The 26030-nt window shown below is 38.6% G+C and overlaps 1 protein-coding gene across 3 annotated transcripts in view; it reads left to right on the top strand.

The window, feature by feature from the left end:
- The window catches only part of SNX9 (sorting nexin 9), a 60163-nt gene that overhangs the window by 9687 nt on the left and 24446 nt on the right, over window positions 1–26030 (top strand). For 2 of the 3 annotated variants that reach the window (XM_052672574.1, XM_052672553.1), the window contains exons 2-9: window positions 5251–5337; window positions 7803–7877; window positions 9034–9156; window positions 20808–20991; window positions 21751–21904; window positions 22914–22998; window positions 23872–23997; window positions 24278–24395. In XM_052672574.1, the coding sequence (XP_052528534.1) occupies window positions 5251–5337; window positions 7803–7877; window positions 9034–9156; window positions 20808–20991; window positions 21751–21904; window positions 22914–22998; window positions 23872–23997; window positions 24278–24395 (952 nt within the window). The remainder of the gene's footprint in view (window positions 1–5250; window positions 5338–7802; window positions 7878–9033; window positions 9157–20807; window positions 20992–21750; window positions 21905–22913; window positions 22999–23871; window positions 23998–24277; window positions 24396–26030) is intronic. The other variant, XM_052672564.1, reaches the window with a different exon arrangement.

The following is a 26030-nucleotide window of genomic DNA, read 5'->3' as shown; positions in this document are numbered from 1 at the left end:
ACTTCTTTCTTACGGACTAGTATTTAGAAGTAGTTGTAAGGTATGCTTACTACATCCTTATTGCTAGTTCTACAAGTGCTGGTGGTTTAAGCCTCATGCATTTTCATGGGAATCAAGCATTTCATTACTGTCCCTTACCTCAAAAACACCTCAAACTTCCCCCCTGTGCCATTTGGAAACTCCTTCTGCTCTGTTAACCATTCCCTTGGGTTGCCAGGCAGAGCTTTTAATCCAGTGTGTACACTGGATCACGTGTCTGCCTGAAGTACTGGAGGCACGTGCAGCTTACTGGATGAAGGGAGGAGTTCCCTGCTCTGTTTCCTCTACCAACAAGCATCTTTTTATTAGCAGGACAAAATGATGCATGTTCTTGTTTCTTAGCTTTTTATCTGTATTTAATTTGCTTCTCATGTGCTTATAGTCAGTGTTGTTACCTCTAAATGAGTAGCTGCAGGCTATTGAGTTATTTTACAGTTGAAAAATTGCTCAGAAGAAAGTGAGCCAGCAGGTCAAGAGACACATTTTTCAGTATGAGTTTATGGAGTATTTGTGGAGCCACAGCTGGTGAGGGAACTTAGAGTAATGACATCTGAATGTTATGATCTCACTTTCTGGATGAATTTGCTTTAATTCTGATCCTGAAAAGAAAACAAACAAAAAACCCACCCCATTTTGTCAGTAGAGAAAAAGCATCTTTATTGGACAAATCACATTTAGTTTTTACTTACAGTTTAATAAAATTATGGTATAAAACCATGTTTGAAGGGGTAGTTATGGTATCCTCACAGTGGTGGGTTTATCTAGGTAGATGCATGACACAACGTACAGAAACGGCAATGCCTGGCATTGTACAGGCAATGTGCATTTTCTCCATCTGCCTTTTATTAGTTTAAAAAGATCAGCATCATTTTAATTTGCTTTGTAATAACTTATCATTTAAATTTTGGTTTCCAAAATGGTGTATAATTTCTTGAATTTCTAAGGTAAGGCTTCTGGATGGAGACAGTGTTCTTAGAGTCCTTCCACCTGTGATTTTGTTTGCTTCTTGTCTCCTGGGAATGCCTGTAAGAGGAATATGTGTAGAGATTTCTGTACTTGAGGCAAGACAGAAAGTAGCTGCCTTTCCAGGCTCAGAGGCATAAGCACTTTAAGAGCTATTTAATATTTCTGCTTAGATTATCCAAATATACACTTAACATGGCAGTCTGGTATAATTGTGATGTATGGACTAAAACAAAGAGGCAGTCTTGTTAAATCACAGCACCAGATATTGCTGTTGCTGCATGAAAAACTATTCAGTCCTGGGGTATGTAATAGCTTTTGGGTGAACCTGGGTTTTAGAATAAAGAGAGAAGAAGGTTAAATAAATCTGAATGATGCTACTGTTGGAAGAAAGGTGGCATATTCAGCACTCTGAGGTGGGAAAGAAACGGGGTGGCTCTTAGCTCCGTTTCTAAAGCATTTTTTTCCTGTTAACTTTGGATACTAATTGTTCTAATTTTTAGCCTTGTCACATATCCCTTGGGAATAGCAGCAGTGTGGAAGGAAGAGATACTGCCTATTTCTGAATGGAGTTATTTGCAGCTAGTTCTTTGTCTCTATTCTTTTTCTTCTGTAGACATTTCACCAGGCTTCCCAAATTATGATTTCTGCTTCTCTAGTGTGTTGCTAATTTCTTTGAAAAGATTTATCTGCCCCAGTTACTTTCCAGAAAAGAAACAGGGAATTTGATCTTCTCTCTATGAATCTGGAAGCTACTGCTCCCAGCAGCATGGGAAGTAGGACATGAAGCTGGAGAGCACCCATGAGCGCACAGTCTCTTTTTGAAGGAGACCGACGTTGTGAATTTCTATCCCATGAAAAGTGCCATACTGAATGACTGAAGCTAATGTGACTAATGTAGACTAATGTGCTAACTACTAAAGGGAAGGTGTGCATTTACTAGAGGAATTTCATACTTTGAACCTTTTATGGTTATTTTCTTCGTAGTGTGTGCTGCCCTTGTCTATCCTAGGGGGGCTGTCATCTTGTGATACAAGTTTTTTAAACTTTAGTGTGTGGCTGAAACGCATGAATCTGCAGCATAATGCAGGATCTGTTTTTTGTAGAAGTCTTAGCCATGGGGAAAGTGTTTTCAAAGATCTGATCCAATTTTAAGTGGGTGCCACTGATATTTTCCAAGTGTTGTAATGCATGGTGTTCATTGTATATACTTGAACAGAATGATAAAGGATGGATCGCTTACCAATGTTGGCTTAGATGGGCAAGCTACTTTAAAAGCTGCTGTGAGCACAATTGGTCATAGATTCACAGAATACTCTTGAGTTGGAAGGGACCCACAAGGTTCATCATGCCCAATCCCTGGCTCCACACAGCACCACCAAAATTCAAACCTATACCTAAAAGTGATGTCCGAATGCTCCTTGAACTCGGACACTTGGGCCATGCCCACTGCCCTGGGGGGCTTGTGCCATGCCCACCAACCTCCTTGCTGGTGAAGAAGCTTTTCCTGACACCCAGCCTATCCCTCCCCTGACAGCTCCATGCTGTTCCCTCGGGCCCTGTGGCTGTCACAGAGAGCAGGGCCCAGCGCTGCCCCTCTGCTCCCTGTGAGGAGCTGCAGCTGCCATGAAGCCTCTCCTCAGCTCCTCTGCTCTGGGCTGAGCAAACACAGGGACCTCAACTGCTCCTTGTACAGTTTGCTCTTCAGATCCATCACCAAATCTTTGTAACCCTTTGGACCCCTCATTGGTAGCTTTGTGTCCTTCTTATGTTGTGGTGCCCAAACCCACAGGCAGCACCTGAAGTGAGGCTGCACAGTGCAGAGCAGCGCCATACAATCTCTTTCCTTGCCCAGTGTCAGTGCTGGGCCTAATGCAGCCCAGCGTGGCAACTGTTACTTATTTAGAGGATTTGCTGTATTCTATAAATGAAGCAAGGGAAGGGAGAGTACCAGCAAAAAGTGTAAATAATAATAATAAAAAACCACCGAGGAATATGCTTGAGTTATTGATATACAGATCAAATTGCAAACATATCTCAAATGCCAAATGTTTTTACAATAATCCATTTTTTTAGTACTTCAGTTCTTTCAATTTGTCGAAGTGCAGCGAGGGAAAAACTGATTGGGTTCCCCCCCCCCTTTCTTCTACTCTCAGTGAAATAGGAATCTGGAGGAAGTGAGTGGATAGACATGTCACAAGAGCTTTATTAAATGTTATGAATCTGTCTTCCTCTTTTCTTCCATACGTGCTGAAATCTTCCAGATTTCTCTGAACAAGTAATTAGGGAACAAAGTATTTGCACCTGATCTCAAGGTTATTAGACACAAGTATTTTAGCTTTCCAATCAGGTCATTGCTGTAGGATGTTGTACCACTTCTGAAGACTAATAAAATTGCACGTGTCCTGGTGAACTCTCTTTTAAACATGAACTTAATGCTGTCTGTACTACTTGAAGTAGCTAAGAAGGCTTTCCCCTCAGGTCAGATGCCCATCATCTGAGCCATGCTAAGTAGACTTGCTGAATGGAGTATGTGTTGATAACCTGCTGTAAAAACGACATGTTCAACATCCTTACGTATGCTAAAGCGCTCTCTTTCTCTCTGGCAGAAACAAATTATTTTGCTTTTTCTTTCCCAAAGGGCAAGAAGGCCCTTGTTGGAGGCACCATCTGACATTATTAGTAATAGTGTTATAAAGTTGTTTTTCTTGGAGTTATATGTATATATTAATCAGCAGGAACAAAGCCTACTTGTGCATGAACTGAGGAAACTAAAAGCATATGTGTTGATAGAAATATCATAGTCTTGCAGATAGGCTGGAAAAATTGATATGTTTCCTCAAATCACTTTCTGCTGCTCCTGGAGAAGCTAATGGGGAGATGGTTTCTTTTCTTAGTTGACCATTCTGTGAACTGTGGGGCCTGTAAAGCGATGCTTGTGTTACCAGTTTTGGAGATCTTCCTGTGCAACCACAAATTTTCATTTCTTTTTTCTTGTAACTGAGTTTATACATTGTTATTTTAGCTGGACAAGAAAAGCTTTTTGTCACAGTTATTAGCACTGTCTGCTAACACCTGGGTTTTCCTGACCAGCAGTCTAGCTTTCTCTTTTGCTGTTCTGTAATACTTCGCTGTTGTCATCAAACAGATGAAATAATGTATTGATTACTTTTGGGCACCTGGCTAGCATGGAGACTTGAGATAACACAACAAAGGCTTCTATTATTTGTAAGTTCTTTTAGTATGATGAGTTCTATTTCCAAGAAAGATTAGTTTAGATAAAGGGTTTCTTGCTCTCTTGTTTGATCAGATTTAAAGTTTATCTAATATGCCACTTTAAATGACAGGCTAAAACTTTTATGCTAGATCTTCCCTTAAGGTTCTTGGATGAATTATACACGTTATACGTGAATTATTAATTATGTGTGAATTATACGTGTCAGATGTTCTCTGCATCAATTTCAACAATTTGTAGGAAAATAAATATAACCACTTTGTTATTCCTGAAGGTCTTTTCTGGTTACATTGGAGTTTAATAGAAAGCAATGAAAAGGAGGTTGGGAATGTAGTCTTACATACAATTGTGGCATAGTATACAAAGCAGAACTGTTCTTTAAACACCAGACAGCTTTGTTAGTGTTTCAAACAATTTTTTAAGGAGCATAATACTAAATTCAATACATGCTGAAGGTATTGTTTCTAAATACTTAATAATTAGATGGTTGGGTTATTTTCTCCTTCCTGCTCCAGTCAATATATAACAGGCCTACTCTCATTATGTGCATTTGCATAGTTCCTCCTTTTACAAAGAATTTCAGAACATAATTTTACATCTTGCTTCTTGTGTACCCACATCTGCAGTAACGTTTGGTATCCTTTGGCCAAATTGCTTACACTGTGAAACTGTCCCATTTACCCAAACGAGTTGGAATGTGTCTCATAAAAGAAAATATTAATTGGATTGTTTGCTACCTTCTTCCCCTGGAAAAAAAGCTGTCCGGGCTGTTCAGGAGATGACAGAAAACAGCCAATCTTAAAATGATCATCTCTGACATGCTCTAAGGAGATTTTAGTGCCATACAATCTGTGTTAAATTCAACTTGGGGTTCTAATTCAGAAACTGTCAGCTCCCTACATGTTGAAATTGTTCTTTTTATGTCCAGTATTTTTGCTATTTAAGTCATACTTCCTCCATTAAATCTTCTGAACGTGACAGAAGACTCACTGCTGCTTTCTTTTACTATGTAGGCTCGTGTTATGTACGACTTTGCTGCTGAGCCTGGAAACAACGAGCTAACCGTCAGTGAAGGGGAGATCATCACAATTACCAACCCGGTAAGAAAAAGTAAAAACAGGGCTTCAGTGCACTGTCCTGACCTGCTTCCAGCAAATGAAGGAAAAGATGTTCTAGATGGCATCTGAAGTCCCTGTCTACCTTCCCCTGAAGTAGCTAAAATGAACTAAACCCAAACTAAACCCAAAGAATTTTCCGGCAGTGTTGTGGTAACAAATACAATGAGCAAAATTCTGGAGAATGGGGGCCCTGCCAGACTTTGTCTACACACTTTGGAATTTTTTTGCTTGACTTTTTTCATCTAAGTAGTGCTGAGTGCCAAGGCAGAAGGGTGGGCTAGTGATGCTGATGCGTTTTACATCTAAGTGTGTACTCTCTCTTTTTTTTTTTTCCTTCTCTTTTGTGATTAAAGCAGTATGTGCAAGGTACAGTGAAGGAGCAGTGAAAATACTGAGATAATGCTGTCAAGGAAATTTTAAATTAATCATATGCTTGAGCAGTGACATTTGATTTATTAATTTCAGCATGCCTTTTATAGTTCTTACACTTTAACAAGGTAAGTATAAGTTGATGATGCTTCCGAATCTTCAGTGATATGGCTCAGTGAATAGGCTTTCTTTTTCAAACAAACAGATCCTCATTTTATACCAGATTTTATTATCTGGTTGCATAGGAAGTAAAAAAGCCTAAGCACATTTTTTGAAAGAACTTAATCATTTATAATCCTGATACTTTTTAGTTCCACTGACCATAAATACTTGAAGCAGACCTTTAGTAGAACCAGCATCTTCTTCAACAAGACATTTTGTGGGAGCAGAGGTAAATAATAACTAAATCAGGAGTTTAATTTTTTTTTTTTTTCCAATGGTAGGACTGAATAAATAGTTTACAGCTTTCAAGCTGGTTTTTCCTGAACAAGCCATTTGTGTGATAAGGCAATATGCTCAAAGTGAAGTAGAAACTTATTTCATGCTGTCCATGACTAAACTGTGGGGTAGATTGCAACGAAGGCTCTTGATCTTTTTTATGTGGTAAATGTAGAGACAGCAGTAGCAGAAATCATGGAAGTCCACTGGTGAGAGACCTGGGACTATTCAGCCTTGAGAAGACTGAGAGATGATCTCATCACTTCATATATATCTGAAGTGCAGGAGTCAAGTGATTGGGGCCAGAATCTTTGCACTGGTGGTGTGCTGTGACAAAACAAGGGGAATGGGCATAAACTGAAATGCTGAAAGAAAGTTCCTTACAAATACAAAGAACACAGCGCTGGAACAGGTTGTCCAGAGAGGCTGTGGAGTCTCCCTCTCTGGGGAACTGAAGATCCATCTGGACATTTTCCTGTGTGACCTACTGTAAGAAACCTGCTTTAGTGGGGTGTTTGACTTGGTGATCTCCAAAGTACTTCCAACCCCTGCAGTTCTGTGATTCTGTGACTTCTGCTCAAGATATTATTAGTCCTGCAGATTAACCAAACTAGGTTGAATTTATAATCTGAGATATCTAGTTGTTTGTAGTGTTGTGTGATCATTTAGTTCCGTAACAAAAAAGCAAATGAAAGTTTATTTCAGTAAATGATTGGTCTTTACTATTTTAAGACTTAAAATACGTAAGCAGACTTCTCTCATTATGTGCTGGATTGCATAATTTTTTCAAAGAGAAAAAATATTTTGCATAAATAAATACATCAATTAAAAAGCAAATTAAGAACCTGAAATTCAGTAACTGCTGTATAGCACATATGGTTCCAGTTCTCACCTGTGAATGAACTTGAGGTGTAACTGTGTTCAAGTAGCTGCTTGATTTTTAACTCAGAGCTGTCTTATTCCACATAGCATTGTCTTGAAATTGACTCTGCTTATCTGCAAATGTGTGTGAAATATGTGTTCAAAAAACCAATATTAGGGTGCCATGCTGAGATCTGAACTTAGTTCTTTCCAAGCTGATAGACTAAGACATGCCTCAGTGATATTAAATGTAAACTAGGAGTGTTTCCAGATCTTGTGGTGCCAGATCTTGGCAGGTGCCTTTGAACCTTGAGGTTAGCCATAATGTTCTTGTTTTATAGCTGCCACTTAACTGGATGCATCTGCACATTCCACAGGTGAAGTCCAGATTATGCAAATGCTACCAATAGCTTAATTCTATGCATCTTGCCTCTTTATAATGCTGAGAAAAATGAATGTTTTGGAAACAGCACACAAATTATTGTGTTTTATGCACTGAGCATTGACTGTGGTTGCATGAATGATCGAAAGTGCTCAAAATCAACTTTTTTTGTCTCAGGCCTGTTAAAGCCCAAAGTAGTCCTGTTAAACAAGTGTGGTCTGTGTTCTTTTGAATGAGTACCTCCTTATTCATCGGATTTAAGTGAGTTTGTTGTAGTCATAATTGTCTTTTGAATCTTGCATTCAGCACTTGACAACAAGACAGTACTTGTTCCTGAGTTGCTTGAAGCATGCTGTGGGATCCATCTAGCAAAACTGTTTATGTATTATTTTTTTAGGATGTCGGTGGAGGGTGGTTAGAAGGAAAAAATAGCCAAGGAGAAAGAGGACTTGTCCCAACAGATTATGTGGAGGTAAGTGACTGCATCACTGCATGCTAAAAAAGCAGAACTACTGAAAAAGCAATCATCCGGTTTGCTGACCAGCTCAAATGTGAAACTTTTAGTACTAATATTCAGAATGTATATTATTGAAACAACTGTAGCTGACTTTGGAGACCATGGCAAATGTCATCTAAAACTACTGTGTTTCTTAGTGGTTTTCCAAGAAATGCAACATAATATTAGCCATTGTGAGTCCTAGTGATATATATGCAGAACGTGAGCTGTTTTGAGTTTGCTTCTGGTTTTGTCTTGTGATCCAGTAATTTTGTTTTCCAATCTTAGAACTCAGATGCAGAAGTAAAGTGAGTAATGCAAGTTTGCTCTGCTCTTGCTGTAGCTGACATGCCTCATGCCCATGAGATCTCTGGAATAGAAATGCACATCTGGGGCTCAGGGTGTGGGATCCCAAATCCAGGGACTGCTCCATTTATCTTCCTGAGGGCCTGTAGTGTCTCCTCTGTGTGTTGATCTGCTCTTTGCTTGAAGGCTGATGTTACTGGAGTGGGGATGGAACAGATCTCTGAATGTAAAGCGTGGAATCTCATTCACCTTTGGAACACAGAGCATGTATACATTTGCAGGTCATCAGCTAGGTTAAGATTTCTGGCTGTAACTCCTCCAGTGTCACTAAAGCATGTCCTTCCCTTCCTTCACCAGAGCTGTTTATTTTTACAAAGCAAAAAAGATGGAAAAAAAGCCCCAAATCTCGGGGTGGGAGACATGCTGACTTGCATAATCTCGTTTCTTGTATTTGTCTGGTTAGCTTCTATGTAGCTTTTTGCTCTCCTGACTTGTCCCAAACTGATTGTGAATTCCCAGTCTCCAAGCAGTAATGTTAACAACCATGTTGATCCCTAATGAATTTATAGATATATATCTGCTACCACAAATTTGTTACACTGTGCTAATGCACTCTGATTCTATCTGTTGTGGAAATGAGTCCTCCAGACTCAACTGCTTGTAAAAGATACTATTGAACTACTACTTGTAAAAGGTACTGTTGAATTTAAATTCAGAAAGGATGTATGCTGCCATCTTAACATCTAGTGTTAGAATGATATGTGATAAACTGTGTAATTGAATTCATGGAAGCGTAAAAAATCTTCTGCAATTTTTCTCATTTCAGATTATAACTGACGGTACAAAAGATGGAATTAGTTGTGGCAATTCATTAGCTGACCAAGCCTTTTTTGATGCCCTCTCTTCAAATACAGCTCAGACCAGCTCGGCAGCAAAAAGCAGTAATCAGGTAGGTCTCCAGGTGGGCATGGCAATTCTGTTAATATAACTGCTTGCATTTCTCAGCTGTGCTGTACTGTATTTGTGAACCCTCACAGAATTGCTAATAGAAGTAATTATGTTTTCGTTAGGGAGCACTTCTGTTGATTATTTATTGTTTTTGTCTCTTCAACTACTGTAACTCCTGAAAAAATAAAGTGTTCTGCAACTTCAAAAAATAAAGTATTTTATTTTTTAGAATCTACAACCTTGTAAAACTTTGACTACCGTTGTCTCTGTTTGTACCCCAGTCACGTGTAATGGAATTCTCACTTTTAGCAAATCTGCATTAAGATAAAGTTGCTTGCATTAGTATGCTTATCTTTTTAAGGAGCTGTGCTTTTTTTTTTTTTTTTTTTTAAATGTTTGCTACAATTGGATGTTCTATGCATCATGAGCCAGAGATGGATATATATCTTTCAGAATTTAAGTAAGATTTGTTTCTTTGATTAAAAAAGATGAAGCAAGTTCTGGCTTTGTCTCTTGACAGTTGGAGAAGAGACTTTGTTTTTTCTAGAATAATGTTTTTCTTTCCTTTTTTCTCATTTTTTATTTTTTCATACTTTTTGTCCAGCATGTCATTTTATTAAGCTGCAAGTGTTTAGCTTCATGTTAAATAAATGAAGGCAGCCATTATTTTAAACACAGTTTGTTATGTTCTGTGGATTGCTACATGTGTTACACGTAGGAGCGATTAAACACGTCAAAGTCCATAGGTCAGCACAAGAACAAAATCTGCTCTTTCCAGCACCAGCTTGCAAAGCTGTCACTTATTGGAAAGTAAGTGCTTTACTTATTGTAGCAGTGGGGAAAATGTGCCTAGCTTGTGGCAGTTAAAAATCAATTATTAGTTTTCTTAACTGTAACCTGTACCACAGAACTTTGAGATGAATTGAGATCTCTTGAAAACTGTACATGTGATGTTTTCATTATAGTCAGTATACATGAGTGTATGATATTTAATTTATGCTTCTTGTACTGAGCTAGACAGTGCCAAACCAATATAAGGTTGCCTAGCCTTTAACTAAAAGATTGTAACTATTCAGTAATCATTTGTAGTTTGCTTTGCTACGACTGTCTAATAGAAAAATTGGTGGAGGAGGGGACAGATCTCAGTGGTTTCTGTAAGTGCTTCCTGATGTTGTGCTCCATGCAAAGTCGTGGAAGGGTGTAAAGAAGACGGTGCCAGGCTATTTACAGTGGTGCCCAGTGACAGAACAAGAGGCATTGTGCACAAACTAACACATACTGAAGGTTTCATCCAAACATCAGTAGACACTTTTTTACTGAGCAGGTGAGAGAACACTTGCCCAGGTTGCCCGTTCTTTTTAGGAGATCTGTAAAGACCACCTGGACATGGTTCTCGGCACCCTCCTCTGAGTGATCCTACTTGAGCAGGGGTTGGATCAGATGGACCCAGAGGTCCCTGCCAGCCTCAGTCAGTCTGTGATACTGTGGCATGTATATAGTACATTCAGGTACTGCATACATGGAGTACATATGTGTAATATACACATATACACCCACACACAGTAGAGCTCACTATGACTGTCTCAATTTTTATATATTTTTAATTTTTAATTTTTATTTTATTTGTTTATTTTTATTTTTATTTTATGAATAATTTAGGTTAAACACAGAACTTCTGATATACCTCGTGAATTTTTTCATCTCAGGCTGAACACAAAACATTGATTATAGGTTCCTTTTAACTCACTAATTTACAGTAATTTTGAAGGTAGAATGGAAACATTTCTTCTGCTGTTATTCTTGCTCTGGTTTTTCATCCATAAGAGTTTCTAGCTAAACTTTAAATTTGAAGGGTTTGAAATATTTGCAGCACCAATTTCTGTAAATTCTGAGTACTGTTTCTCTTGTGAATGAAATAAGTAAATTTTACTTTGGGACAACTACTTGTTGTAAAGTAGATTAGACTATTTTGAATGGTGGTAAAGGCATTTGTGCTTAACAGAGGGTACTCATGTGCCTGGAGAAGGGCAGAAAAATAGCCCTTGCCTATATAGGAGGAAGAATTACAATAAAAGATCTGTTCTGCTGGAAATAGAGAATTACTACATCAGTGTAATTCTGGAAGATGCATTTCTAGAGAAGGCAAAGCTTGAAAAGGCAGGTGCTTAACAGTTTATCAGCAGTATATTGAATCTGTAATACAAACAAATTGCAGTTTCTTTATAAACAAGTTTTGGAATAGGGTAACACCAAGTGAACAGCTTGTTTCATTTTCATCAATGTATTATTCTTATGTGTCTCCATTATCCTTCAAATGCTCTGTGAGACAGTTTGGAGAAGCACCATACCGTTGTGCATTATAGTAACACTGTATTGCTGGAGATGGAGAGAGGGAGCAAGGGGGGAGTGTGAATCTGGATGCAGGCAAGGTCATGCAGGATGTAAGGGAAGCTAATACATTCCCTCAGGCTGATATGTTTGGGCTTCTTGCTTTCCTGCCTTTTTGTAGCAGAAACCATCTTGTTGCATTGTTGAGATTTTATCATTATTTCAGTTTCCTCAAGATTTTTTTATTTTTTTTTAATCTGGGTTCAGTAAACTGCTGTTTGGTTAAATATATTTTCTAGAAGGGCCTAAATCTTGCTTTGAATGTTAGTTTCTTCAGTTTCTGACACTAATCTGGTACTTTGTTCACATGTCCTATTGCTAGTAAGAATTTAATTTATATACTGAGCATTCTGGCTGTAGTTTTGGATGTTGTGCCTTTCTTCCAGATCAGAGAGCTCTTTAGTTCATGATATTTTCTCTGTGCAAAAATTTTATGGTTAATTGTCTCCATCTGTTTCTAAGAATTTTTCTTTTTTCCCCTAGAAAAACCACTTTCTCCAATCTCCTTGATCTTGTCTCATTTGTAAAATGAAGATACTAGAATTTTATGCATTGCTCCTTTGTAAAGTCACATGGTGCAAAAAAAGATTTAATATTGCTGTTCTGGCATAGAAAGGCCAGATATACTGAAAGATTGCTTTGACTCGTGTACTGGTGCATCAGGAAGTCATTGTGGTGTCCATCCTCTATTTACCAGCTTTACTTCTAAAGCTGTTGCCTGTAAGAATATAGCCTGCTCTCTGGGTTGCTCCACAAGTGTATTACTCCACACTTGATTGTGTTAGCATTTGCACTGGTTAACAAGTTTGTTCAGGTGCTTTGGATTGATCTGTATTCAGATGCACAATTGTAAGCAATTGACTTGCTATTTTCAGGTTGCTTAATGAGTGATTTGGTCAATATACAAATACATCTACAAATACAACTTGTGTGTTCAGACTGTGGAAAGCGTAGAAATACAGGACATTAGGTGTTAATGTAATGGGAACTAAAATTGTCTGGTGTGGTCTGGCGCACTGAAAAAGAAAAAGAATTCCTAACTGCTGACATTTTGTTACCTGTTACAGTAACTGGGGGGTTGAGTTTATTATAGGAAAATTTTATAAAAACACTTGTAAATAAACAGGACATCTTAGAATTTTTATTACTATTAATATATTAAAGTTGCTTTAAAATATCAGTAACTTTGCAGTGGAACAGGTTGTCCAGAGGAGTTGTAGGTCCCCTATTCCTGGAGACGTTCAAGGCTGGGGTGGATGGGGCCATGGGCAATTTGATCTGATGGGCGGCAGCTCTGTCTACAGAAGGGATTTGGAATTAAATGGACTTCAAGTTTCCTTCCAACTCAAGCCATTCTGTGATTTTATGTGTATAATATCCACAGCCCCCAGTTTCAGTCAGTTAAAATGATTACTTAATTTTTGGAATGGCTACCATACTTCTGCTGGTAAAGACAGAATGATCTGTCTCACTGTCTTTCAGTACCAAGCCTTATTATAAATAAAAGATCCAGCTAAGTTACTGTTAGGCTTTTTTTTTTTTTTTTAAGAGACTTGCTGTTTTAATACAAACTTTATGATGTTTTTCTGTCTTCGTTTTCCAGTCCTCAGCTGGATAGTCGATCCACTCAGAAATGTATCTTAAATCTCAATGTGCTTCTGATAGGGCTTAAATAAAATTCCAACAAATTTTATTTTTTAGCTTTATGCATTGTACTCTTGTTAACATAACGTTAGATGTTCTGCTATATCTCGAGGATAAAAGTGCTTTTGTCAAGTAGAAATGCTGTATGTCATAGTTTTCCCAAATCTATCCGTATGTCTGCATCTCTTTAAATAAGACTTCATTCCTCCTTCTGTTTACATTCCCTTTTGCTTTCTAGGAAAATAAGATGTCTCTTATTTCTTATTATATTCTTATGTCTAATAAGACATATTTCTTATGTCTCTTATTTATTTGGTTTCTTACTATGGAACCCTTAATTTTTTGGTATTAGAAAAAGATCATCAGGTTGAACGGTGCACTGCTCCTTATCTTTGCTTTTTTAAGATCTTTTTTCTTGTTGTTCCATGAATTAATAACTAATGCTACCTACTCTTCTAACTTCCTTTTCTTCATTGAGAAAGATACAATGACCCCAACACCACATTGGTATGCTGTCATAATTGTATTAGCTACAAATATAAAATGAGATAGAAAAGGGGTCCTGAGATACTCCCTAAAGAGAAGGGAAGAACTTGGCACAGCTTGGCAGTTTCTTCTTTCCTAGCTAATTCCTTGAGTCAGTAGTGTGCCAGCAATAAATATCTTGGTAGAGCTTGCAGCATCTCCTTTAAAGAGGCTCAAGCAGGTAGCAAGCAGTCATGCCCAAACAACCAAGAGAAGGTGGATGTTTCCAAGAACTGCTTGTAGTACTGGGGCAGACAAAAGCAACCAGAAGAAACAGTGAAGCTAACTATATACAAACAAGGGAATAAATGATTAAGGGTGACTATTTTTATCCCCAGAGAAGAAAAGTGGATAAGAGATCTTACTGCTACGTGTACCTATCATGTTTGTGGTTTCATGTCTGAAAGGCCTTTGAATAAATCAGTCAACAGAGTAATTAAGCAACCCTTAAATGGTGAAGATGTGACTTGTTATATGGCTTCTATGGGTCTCATACCGTCCTGATTGTATGGTCTTTACATAAAGGAGGTGAAAGAATGAGTAGTTTTCTTCCTCTGACACTGAAGGCTGCTAATTTTAAAGAGTAATTTTAAAGAGTCATGGAAGTTACGTGTAAGTTTTCTGATATTAAAATAACACTAGCAATGGTGACACTGAAATGAACTTAAATTATTGTAGGTCAGACATATTGTTTTAGCCAGTAGTAAGTGAAATGATTTGGGATGATTTCTTCCCAGTAGAAGAAAGATAAACGGCTACAGTCCAGAAGATCATTTTCCTTCAGAAAACTTCTGTATAGTCATTCTGTATAGTCAGGACAAATCAAAAGTAGTGAAAGCGCCTTGTTTGGTGTGCAGGAACTGAGATAATTCTTAACTTGCCAGGTGTGTAGACTACGTTGTTGAACAAGCACAAGAACACTAAGGAAGCTGTCCCCAAAGCTGTACTTAATATCTTTTCCAATAGTTGCAACTTAATGCTGTAAAGACAAATTGTGTTCATTAATTTGTGTAGCATACGTCACCAGAATGGCTATGGAAAGTAGTAGATGCTAAGATCAGAGAAAATAAACATAGTGTTATTACTAAAAGTGCATTATTCTGTGGAAACTGACATGTATATTATTGCATTCCTGAAACAGTCTCCCAGTTCTGTGGCATTGCTGTGTGCATTCAGTGAGGTACAAGTATTGTTGTGGGAAATGGGAGATGCATGACTCCCTCATGTTTGGTGTACTTCAGTCTGTCTTGTTAAACTGGTATGCTAAAATGCCTTCTAAAGTATGTAGGTAGATTGCAATTGTGTTTGGTTTTTTTATGGACTTCAGAAGCGTGCTTCCTTAAGTAATAAACCTTAACTCTGTAAATGTATATTTGTAAGACTTAATGTATAGTTATCTCCGTACATAAATAATCTCTTGAAGGGTGTAGTGTAAAAGATGTCTAAAAAGAAGCTCAAGCAAAGTTATTTGGGTTATAACTGTTCATAAATTACCAGAATACTCAATATCCTAGTTTGCTGGTTCTCGCAATTATTAAATTCCAATTCTTGTTACAGACAACACTTCAACATCTTCCTTTGCTACATGTAATTTGAAAGCAGCACTTTTCCTCCACATTTGGGTGGTTGGACTCGATGATCTCTAGAGGTCTCTTCCAACCCCTACAATTCTCTGATTCTGTAATTCTGTGATCTAAGTCATGATATTACATTCAGTATTGTGACAGGAGTTTGTGACCAACTCTTTTTTTAACAAAAAAACAGGCAGTGATTTCCATAAAAGAGTGGCTCGCATGCTTTGAATTGAATTGCATTCACATACAAAAATATGATTGTCCACAATAGGACAGTGGTTGTGCCTATCCAAATTACAGAGATGTGTTTTGTGAGAGTCCCAATGGAATAAAGGCTCAGACAGCATGTTGTTAAGTTGTGGTATTGTGATCACTCTTCATCATCGTGATCCCATGCTGTAAGGCAAAATCTAACCCTGAAATAGTTTTCCCACAGTTTTTTGTGTTTGCACATTCCTTTTCTTGTAGCTCAGTTTTTTACTGACTTCTTGTTTTGTGAGGTAGCTTTCTGGTCTAGTAGTTTGGCATTGAGTATACAAAGAATGTTTTGACTTGATAATAGTGGCAGTCTTGTCAGTTGTAGAAGTGCTCCTACTTTAATTGCAGGCATAGTGCCATGTGGCATGTGTGTGTTGTACCATCTCCTTCACCACAGTAGGGGGCAGTTGCTCATTGATCATATCTTGAAGGTGAAGTCTTCGACATTTGTCATTGAGAATGGTACTTTGAAAAGTCTTGGCCTACAAAAATGTACGAGTGAAACCCTTGTTCTCGGTTATCAAACAAAAATACAGAGTGCAGTTCCCAAAATGAAAGGATAAAGCCTAGTTTCATTTTTGTAGCCTGACCCTGGGATATCTAAAGAACAACATCAAAGAGAAATAAGGGAATCTTCTGTTTCTGGCTTTATTGTGACTGCTACTTGGATAAGTGACATTTCTCATCTGTGTTTTGAGAAGAAACCTGAAATCAAGTAAAAAGAAAACAAGGATATTAAAGTGACTTGACTGCCATTTAAATATTCCTGCGTGGGTAATGAAAGCAGAAGCCTGAGAGATCTTCATTGGATAAATATATAGAATTGTATGACGAAGCTAACATTAAGCAAACTTCAAAGAAAGTATTATCACTTCCTTTAATCGATGAGGGTGCCAACAGATGGGAGTTTTTTCCCTCTCCTCACCCTATCACTGAAGTATGGACTTTTTCTTTTCTCTTCCAAGTTACACATCTTTCTAAAAATACTACTTTGCCTCACAAACATGGCTTTTTTTGTTTGAGTCAGAAGTTAATAGATGAAAATCTACCATGAAACAAGGCAGCTTCTCGGCTACTTTGTGAATAGCCCCTGTTTCAATGTCTCTTCAGGAGTGTCATAGTTCTCATTGGAACTTTGGCTATCCTGTACTTCCCTTGATATGACCAAGCTTGCTTTTACTTCTCACTTTTTCAGCATGGCTTCTGTCTCTTGAAGCAGGTTTCAAGGTCTCTTTCTTACAGTTGGAAATGATTACTTTTGGTGGCACAGCTATCTGGGGTCTTCTGGGGTAATCAGCTTATTTTTAGCATCTGAATGTTGTTTGGTTTGTCTCGGCTTTTGTCCTTCAGGAGTAAAATTGATCTATTCTTCAGTCAGAAGCATCCATCAATGCGAGGAAGGAGTCTGCCAGGAATTATTTACATAGTCAAGAGGTCAAAAAAAGATGTTTGAGCTAGGACACAGTGATGCCACGGTGACTTAGGTTTTTTCTTTTTTATAACTTCAGATTCTTAGAAGATAGAAAAAATGTTGCTTTTCATGTTTCATTTTTGATTCATTTGATGAAGACAGTGACCTTCCACCCCTAAGATGAGGATTTTGCAGTTGTGAAATTCTTCTTCAACTATAATTAGATCTTTGAAAATATGCTACAATTCTCCTGTCTGTTCCCCATCCCTCCTACCCATAATCATCTGATTCTAAAGTGATTTTTGCATCCATCCTTAATGGCAAATTCTTAAAATATTTAGCAATGTGGTCCCTCCATTGTCTGTCCCCCAAATAGCTATTTTTATTCTGGTTTTTCTCTCAGAGCAGTAGGAGTGAACAAGTCTGTAGTGGTCTACAAAAGGGAAAATTGGTTGCCTTTAAGGAATTTATCATTCAATTTAATCTGGGTACTTGAGGAGCAGAGACACAGCATTTCATTTGAAGATCGAAGTTTCTTAATTATGTGAGGTGTAGCATTTTCTTTTTGTGCATTTGTTTGAGATTGCTTTGGATGTAAGGTGTACTCTGTCCTTAGATTAACTCAATAATAGCTTCTTGCAGGGACTCTTCATCTTTTCTGTGCTGCCTAGAGAGAGATCAGAGGATTATAAATTTCAATTATGGAATAGTTAAGGTGTGAGAATATGCAAGTTAATCACTTACGGAATACCTGCTGGCCTGATTAAGCTTTAGTCAACCCGAGCCACAGAAATGGTTTCTCTTATGGAATTTGTCAGCTACCAAGATCTGTGGAACTGCTGAGTGGAGCTGAGATTATTCCTTTAATAAATGATCTGCTTTTACTTGGGCCTCCGTGTTGTTGTGAGACATTGAGGAAGGCAGACTTTGGATTCCTGAGCCCTTCTCTACACTTACTGATTTTGGCTACTGTTTGGAAGCGTCCACAGCATGTGCATGTACACAATGGACACAGTACAGGCAAACATTTGAAGAAAGATGAAGGGTGACCTGGAAATGTTCTGTGAGATGTGTCACCTGTGTACACATCTCTAACCCATCTCTTATCCTCTTTGCCAGTGCCTCGGAAAGAAATGTGTGCCCTTCAGCTGAAAGCAGCTGAATGAGAATAGTGTATCCAACAACTTCTGCAACTTCTTCTGTGTCACCTGCTTAGGGGAAAGAGTTTATCCCAGAGCTTTTTTGGACATCTCAGAGGTAAAACTGATTTCAGAGTAGTGCTTCCCTGTAGGACCAGAGATAAAACATCTCCAGGAGCAGTAATCCGTTTCCCTTTGCTGTATGGCATTTAATGTGTATGTGCAACTGTCTGCAAGTTCTGTAATGATTGCTTTTGACAGCCATTCTTTAGTATTGTATTCAGTATTACTATTATTACCTCCCCCTTTTTTTGCAGTGAATCTTAAGGTTTCTTTGCCACCCACTCATGTACCAGATTTCACATCAACTACAGAGAAGAGGAGAACTTTACTCAGCCTCTTGGCAATCATCCCACTTCTGAGCTTTCATTTGCCAGTGATCAGCCCAAAATATATTGCAGAAGTATATGCAAATGAATATTATGCAAATTGTTGTAGGTGCTCTAAGTTGCATTAGGAGACATGCTTTTCCATGTGGGTGAGCCCCAACATTTGTGTTTTCCTTTAACAGCGACAATGAATTCTGATGGCATGTTTTTGTGTTTTTTTTTTCACTTTGCATAAACTTGTATGGGGTGAACATCATAAGAAGAGCAGCTTGGTACCCTATAAGCCAACAACTTCACTGTAATTAGCAGTGTGCATCAGCTATCCAAGAATTAGCAGACCTCAACAAAATGCTCTCCTAGGGGAGCAGTGTTCTTGCATCAGTTTCATCTTAAAAAAAAAAAACAATAATAATAATGTTATCAATGTAGGAGCTGTCCATACAATTGCTCTCAGTCCAGCATTTTCTAGAGACCACATCTTGTCTGGCTCACTTATTTCTCTTGGGTCTTCTGAATGGAGATTTCCACTCAGCTTAGAGGCTTTCACCTTGATTTCCAGTTCCTGGGGACTCTGTACCTGAAGAGCCCGCAGTGTGCAATATCAGTAGTACATGCCTTTTGAACTCCTAAAGGTTTGATAGCAACTGTGAAGTCTGTCAGCAGACTTTGTTGTAGGGAAAACTAAAGCAAGACCTCACATTCTGTCATTACCCAGGATTACTTCAAAGAACTACAGAAAAATAATGCATTGGCATTATTAAAGAGTATTTGTTTATCTAAGTGGTGGGCAGAATATGATGCTCTTACCATAATAACTGCCTTGACTTGTGGTAGCATCAAGGATTATAAAGCAAAGTCACAGGTGCAGCTGTTTAATTAAACTTTTGTATTTAAAAAGATTCAATACATGAAAAATCTAAAATGTTTGGAAGATAAAATTGCATTTGTTGCACAAACAAATGTTCTGCTTTTTTTGCTTACAAGAGGATGTCTGCAAAATCCGAGTAAGGTTCTGGTTTGTTACACAGCTTTGAAACAAGTGGTCTTCTTAGTGAGCTGAAATAAAGTAGTAATTTCTATTTAAATTTTAACTTTTGTAAGGAATGCAGGAATGTTAAAGATTTTGGAGGGTTTGGGGAGAATGAGTTGACTTGCAGTGGGAGTTTTAGTAAATCTTCTGCCCTGGAAAATGCTCCAAGTTTCATGTAAATGTTGTAGTTTCACGTAAGTTGTTATAGCAATTAATTATACTAGGCATCCTTGATATACTGCTTCATGATAAAGACAGTGCCCTGGATTCTGCAGGCTTTGAGATATTTTTTTTTCTCACAAAACTCAGTTCCCCCCTCAGTTGCTGAACAAAGCAAACTTTGTAGGCTTTATTTTCTTTCCTTCCCCTTTTCCTACTCCTTCCTCCTACACTTTGGGTATGTGGGTTTTGATTTGTGATTTTTTTTCCCCTCTTTCTACCACTTAGTCTTTGCACTGAAGCATTTGGAGTAGACTGCACTTAACTAATCAATGCTTTTTTAAAGCGCAGTGTTAAAAATCACATCACAGAGCAGGATGCTAGGCTATTAATCCAATTTACTGTCAGGTAAACCTGAGAAATTGATGCAGTAGTTAGAGACATGTCTTCTGTGTGCTCTTTCCCTGAAGTTTCCACCTCCGCTGCAACATCAGTAGAATGTTGGGGGAGTAGGTCTACGGGGAGATGCCAAACTCTGTTTCCTGGCAGATGTTTCTTTCTTTCCTTTATCTTTGCTTTGAACAAATTAAGCTGTAACAGGGAAGCTGCTCAAATTCCTGGCCATAACTTGCAAACTGGTGCACCCAATATTGGCAACTTAGGATTTGCTTTTAGTAAAGCCACTGATCTTCATTTGGTGAAATAAGCATTCAGTAAAATACTAATCACTGACATTCAAGTTTCTGGTTCAGATATGCTGGTTAGTCTGTGGATTGATGTATCTAGTCGTTCACATACACCATACTTGTGGTGTTAGAGTAAAACAGTTTTTACCACGGGTAAGAGTACTTCCTAAGAATGTTGGAACAAATTGTTTAAGTTCCTTTGGGAGATATAACATTTATTGCCATGCTCTAGTGTCGCATTACTGGAAAGCTGATCGGTTCTTCCAGGTGCTTACTGCAGTTTAGAGCAGATTTGGCTGCTGCTACTGAACTGAACAAATGTGAAGTGCTGAATGTAAACTTGTAGCCTATCATCAGGACATCAAAGACTTCAGGAAGAAAGTGTGTGTTCTTTGCTCCTGTCTTCATCAATTCCTTCTTTATTTTCGTCTTGTGTTTACACAATGTAGGTAAATAGTGCCAGTGATCCTTGGTCAGGCTGGAATATTGGGAAGTCTGGGAACTGGGATAATGGAACCGCTGGAGACAGCTGGGCAACAAAACCTGAAAGTGCAGCTGGCCAGAGGAGCAGTGCTTCGAATAACTGGGATGCAGCAGCAACGTTTGGTCATCCACAGGCATATCAAGGACCAGGTGTGCTAATAATGCTCTTACTTTTGAATGAATTAGGGTAGGTGGACAATGGATGTAGGAATTACCTAATCTTTTGCAACTATAGGAAATGAATTGCTTAATAAAAAGTAAGTATAAAAATAAAAACCTTCCAGGTAGGTAATCATCATATCAGTAAATTGAATACTAAAATGATGAAGGTCATTGTTTGGTTTTAGAAATATTAATAAAAATCAGGTCCGTAACGATGGGTGCCTCAAACCTGTCTCAAGCCAGAGTGTTATTCACAGGCAATCTGTTCTTAGACATCTTGTTCAACTTGAATAACTGGAACTTAAACACCCTTGAATTTATGCCTTCAGGTCTGTGAAAACATAGTCTCCAAATCCTTGATTTTAGGAAGATGGTAGCCTTTCAGAAGGCTCCTCACCTACTTGTCGAAAGGGACTAAAATAAGAGGAAAACTTACGACTGGATCTTGCTAAGCAATGGTATATGAATATAGAGCAGTGCTGTTTTTTGTAGTATTTTTGCACATCAGCATCTCTCTTTTTTTTTTTTTTTTTCCAATCACTGTTGCCCCAGTGGATTTGTAGTGTAGTGTTTGTTAGGATGTACTTGATGGGGATGATAACTGAGGAAGAATTAAAAAATACAAGATTCAGCTAGCTCTTCAGTATATTTACCTTGTTGATTATTTGTGTATGAGTGCTGAGGAAGGTGCTTCTGCTTTCTAAAGAGAAAGCATGTAACTGTCTTTACCCTTCCTCTCTACTTCAGCAGCTGCTGATGACGATGATTGGGATGATGACTGGGATGACCCAAAATCATCTTCACCATCTTACCTTGGTTACAAGGAAACTGAGTCGTCAGAGGCTGGCGGGTCCCAGCGTGGAAACTCTCGTGCAGCTGCTATGAAGTTACCACTTAACAAGTAATGGAAAATACAGAACAAATGTGTACATATTGAAGAGAGCTGGAATTTTTCAAGTAGCGTAGATGTGTTGCAATTAAACCTTCTTGAAATATGCAGTGTAAATAATGTTTTGGGGGTAAAAATGTATGTGGATTAAGTATTGGCTCTATGTGATTTGATAATGTAGATTCAGGAAACCCTGAACGTACATCATAAAACTATTTTTGGAGATGTTATACAAACAAATAATGCCTTTACTAGCTCTTCATTTCTGGACTTACTGTTGGTTAAATTTTTCATGACTAGTCATTCACAGATGGTTGACTTTGTTCATCAGTGGACATTTTGTCCAGTTATGCTGCAGTACCTCTCCATCAGTTTGGCAGCTACTTGCTGCAAACCCATTTTGCATAAAAATAATTTTAAAAGCATTTGCCTGAAAGGTATGTCAAATTTGTAGTGTTTCTGCAAGCAAATAGTAGATTATAGATATTTGAAGGGCTAAGTATCTTCTTAATTAAAAAAGAGAACTGCTATTTGCCATTCGTAAAGCCTTTGCGTAAGGATGCTACAGTGATTTTTGTGCATTTTTCTTTCTAATTGGAGGACAAATTATTTTAACTCATGCTTAGAAGTACTTTTTAAATCTGCACTTTGTTGTTCTTTCAGATGATTGAATTCTCATTGTCTGAAACAGCAAAAAGGTGTGCACGTGTGTACATGCATGTGTGCATCTGCAAAGTGTAGGCTGCAGTGAATGGCGTGGCAGATGTTAGTTCATGCCCTACTGTTACATTTGCTCTGGTGGACTGCAGGGCACAAGTAGCTGCATGTCGTGCAAGAAGGAGCGTGTATTACACAGACAAAAGCTGGAGATTAGCAGCCTAAACTTTTCTGTTTTTTTTCAGGGTGAATAGTTGGTAACCCATGTCATAACTTTTGTCTATTTTTGAGAAATGCTAAGTGTTTTCTTCTGTGCATATTTGAAAGGGGATGCAAAGTAAATTTATCACTTTGTTTTGTTTAGATTTCCTGGATTTGCAAAACCTGGAATGGAGCAGTATCTATTGGCAAAGCAGCTAGCAAAACCAAAAGAGAAGATTCCCATAATTGTAAGTTGGAGGTAGATGAGTGGGTGTGACTGTGGTGTGGGTGTGACTTTTGTTTAGTGGGTTGGCTGGATTTTTATTTGGTTATTTTTAGAGAGGAAGTGGGGTGGTGGTTGATTTCTGACTTGTTTTGGGTATTGTGTTTTTGTTTTGTTTCATTTTTTAGATTCTCTCCACTTCTCTTCTTACCCAAGTTAACTTTTAGTCTCAGAGTTGTTAAATATATCTGGGTCAGACACAATTGGTGCTTAATTAGAAATGTCACTGTCATCATGAAACTATACAACACTTAAAGTCATGATGGACTGCATTCCAGAGTCCTGTATCACTGAGGGTTTTTTCAGAGTCAAGTTTTAACTCTTTTCTTCTAAGCATTCTTCTGTTTTCAGTGTTTTTCTTACCCGCATTATTTGTGAATGTGAAAAACAAGCCTTGTTAAAACAGAGGGCAGAAAATGTATTACACTCAGCTTTCTTGATAGTTACTTGAAGTACATGCATGAAGGTTTGCTGTATTCAGTCATGATGATGAGTTCATCTGCTGATCTAATAACAGGCTGTTGTAGATCTGTACTATTATAGTGAAATATGATGGAGGTAATAATACCTACAACTCACTGCTCCTTAGTTATTTGAAAAAAATGTACGGACATACTTAAATACAGCTGTGGTAAATTATATCTAGCTGCAGGAACCCCTGTGTTTCCTGATTCTCGGGCTCACTGCAAGCGTCTGAAACTTTTAAATGAAGAGAATTAGAAGCTCTGTTATAAAAATATTCTTCATTCATGTAATGGAATGTATTTGTTTCTTTGTTTGCAGCTGGTACAATGTCATGTATTCAATTAAAAACAGTAATATTTGCAATTTCTTACAGATCGGTGATTATGGCCCAATGTGGGTTTATCCTACCTCTACATTTGATTGTGTGGTGGCAGATCCCAAAAAAGGTTCAAAAATGTATGGTCTGAAGAGCTACATTGAGTATCAGCTGACCTGCACTGTAAGTGTATCTGAAACAGGCTCTTCTCTTTCACAAATGTGGATCGTTTTACAGATAAATAAGTTTATTCAAGTTGTTTACAGGGTTGTATGTGATGGTTGACACAAGTTTTCCCCAAAAGAGTAGTTTTGTTATTTCCTAGCATTTTTAGTTCTGCAACTATAGATTCAAGACTACATCATAAGTTTTATTTCAAGTTCCACATATTTACTGGTCATGCTTGTTTCATGTTGCTATCTGTAGATGCCTGTCAAAATTCAGAGTTGTGTTTCTCTTACAGAACACTAATCGATCTGTCAACCACAGATACAAGCACTTTGATTGGTTGTACGAGCGTCTCCTGGTTAAATTTGGATTAGCCATTCCAATCCCATCTCTTCCAGACAAGCAAGTAACAGGTAAATGTTTATTATTTGTTTGTGGACTCATAGGAATCATAGAATCACTGAGGTTGGAAAAGACCTCCATGATCATCCTGTCCAACTGTCCTCTTTCACCAATATTTCCCACTAAACCACGTCCCTCAGCACATCTAAATGCTTTTTGAGCACCTCCAGAGACAGTGACTCCACCACCTCCTTGTGTGGTCCATTCCAGTGCCTGACCACTCTCTCAGAGGAGTATTTCCTAACATCCAACCTGAATCTACCCTGCTGCAACTTGAGGCCGTTCCATCTAGTCTTACTGCTAGTTGCACAGGAGAAGAGGCTGACTCCCACCTCACCACAGCCTCCCTTCAGGTAGCTGTAGAGTGTGATAAGGTCTCCCCTGAGCCAATTCTTCCCTGGACTGAATAATCCCTTAACATTTGTGCTCCAGACCCCTCACCAGTTTCATTGCCTTTCTCTGAACATGCTCCCGTGCTTCAGTGTCTTTCCTATGGTGAGGGGCTGAAACTGTAGTACTTGAGATGCGGCCTTGCCAGTGATAAGTACAGAGGGATGATCACTTCCTTGCTATTTCTGATACAAGCCAAGATGCCAATGGCCATCTTGGCTACCTGTGTACACTGCTGGCTCATGTTCAGCCAACTGTGCACCAACACCCCCAGGTCTGTTTCTTCTACACAGTCTTCCAGCCACTCAACCCCAGTCCTGTAGCGTTGCCTGAGGTTGTTTTGGCCAGTGTGCAGGATCCTTCATTTGATCTTGTTGAACTTCATCCCATTGGTCTCAGCCCAGCTATCCAGCCTGTCCAGATCCCTCTATAGGGTCTTCCTACCCCCCTACTCCCTACCCTTTCCTGCCACCGAGGTCAGGCTGGCAGGCCTGTAGTTCCCCCATTCCTCCTTACAACCCTTCTTGTACATGGGAATCCCACTGGCAAGCCTCCAATCCTCTGCGACCTCTCCAGTTAATCAGAAGTGTTGATAGATGGTGGAAAGCAGCTTGGCAACCACCTCTACCAGCTCTCTCAGCACTCTGTAGTGGATCCCATCTGGCCCCATGGACTTGTGGTAGTCCAGGTGGAGTAGTAGGTCTCTTAACTGTTTCCACCTGAATTGTAGGGAGTTTGTTCTGCTCCCCATCTGAGACTTCCAGGTCAGGGGGTTGAATACCCCAAGGAAAACTGTTCTGACTTCTAAAGGCAGATGTAAAGAAGGCATTGAAAACCTCAGCCTTTTCCTTATCCTCAGGTGATCACATTCCCTGCTGCATCCAGGATGGAGATTCTTGTTAGCCCTCCTCTTACTGTTAATATATTTATAAAAAAGTTTTTTGTTCTCTTTTACCCCAACAGTCAAGTTGGGTTCAAGCTGGGCTTTTGGCTTTCTAATTTTCTCCCTGCGTATCCTAACATCTTCTTTGTACTCTCCGTGAGTTGCCTGTCCCTTCTTCCACAGAAGACAGATTGTGTTTTTCTCCTCAGGGAAAGTTCCTTGTTTATTCACATCACTGTTCTTTCCCACCGGCTCATCTTGAGGCACAGGGGAATAGTCTGCTTCTGCACCTTTAAGACTTCCTTCTTGAGGAGCATCCAGCCTTCCTGGACCCCTTTACCCTTGAGGACTATTCCTTCAGGAATATCATGGG

The sequence above is a fragment of the Tympanuchus pallidicinctus genome, unplaced genomic scaffold (genome assembly GCF_026119805.1).
Source record: "Tympanuchus pallidicinctus isolate F22 unplaced genomic scaffold, pur_lepc_1.0 scaffold1, whole genome shotgun sequence".
In the NCBI taxonomy this organism is placed as follows: Eukaryota; Metazoa; Chordata; class Aves; order Galliformes; family Phasianidae; genus Tympanuchus; species Tympanuchus pallidicinctus.
Note: the sequence above shows the minus strand (reverse complement) of the source record. Positions and strands in the feature narration are given on the sequence as shown.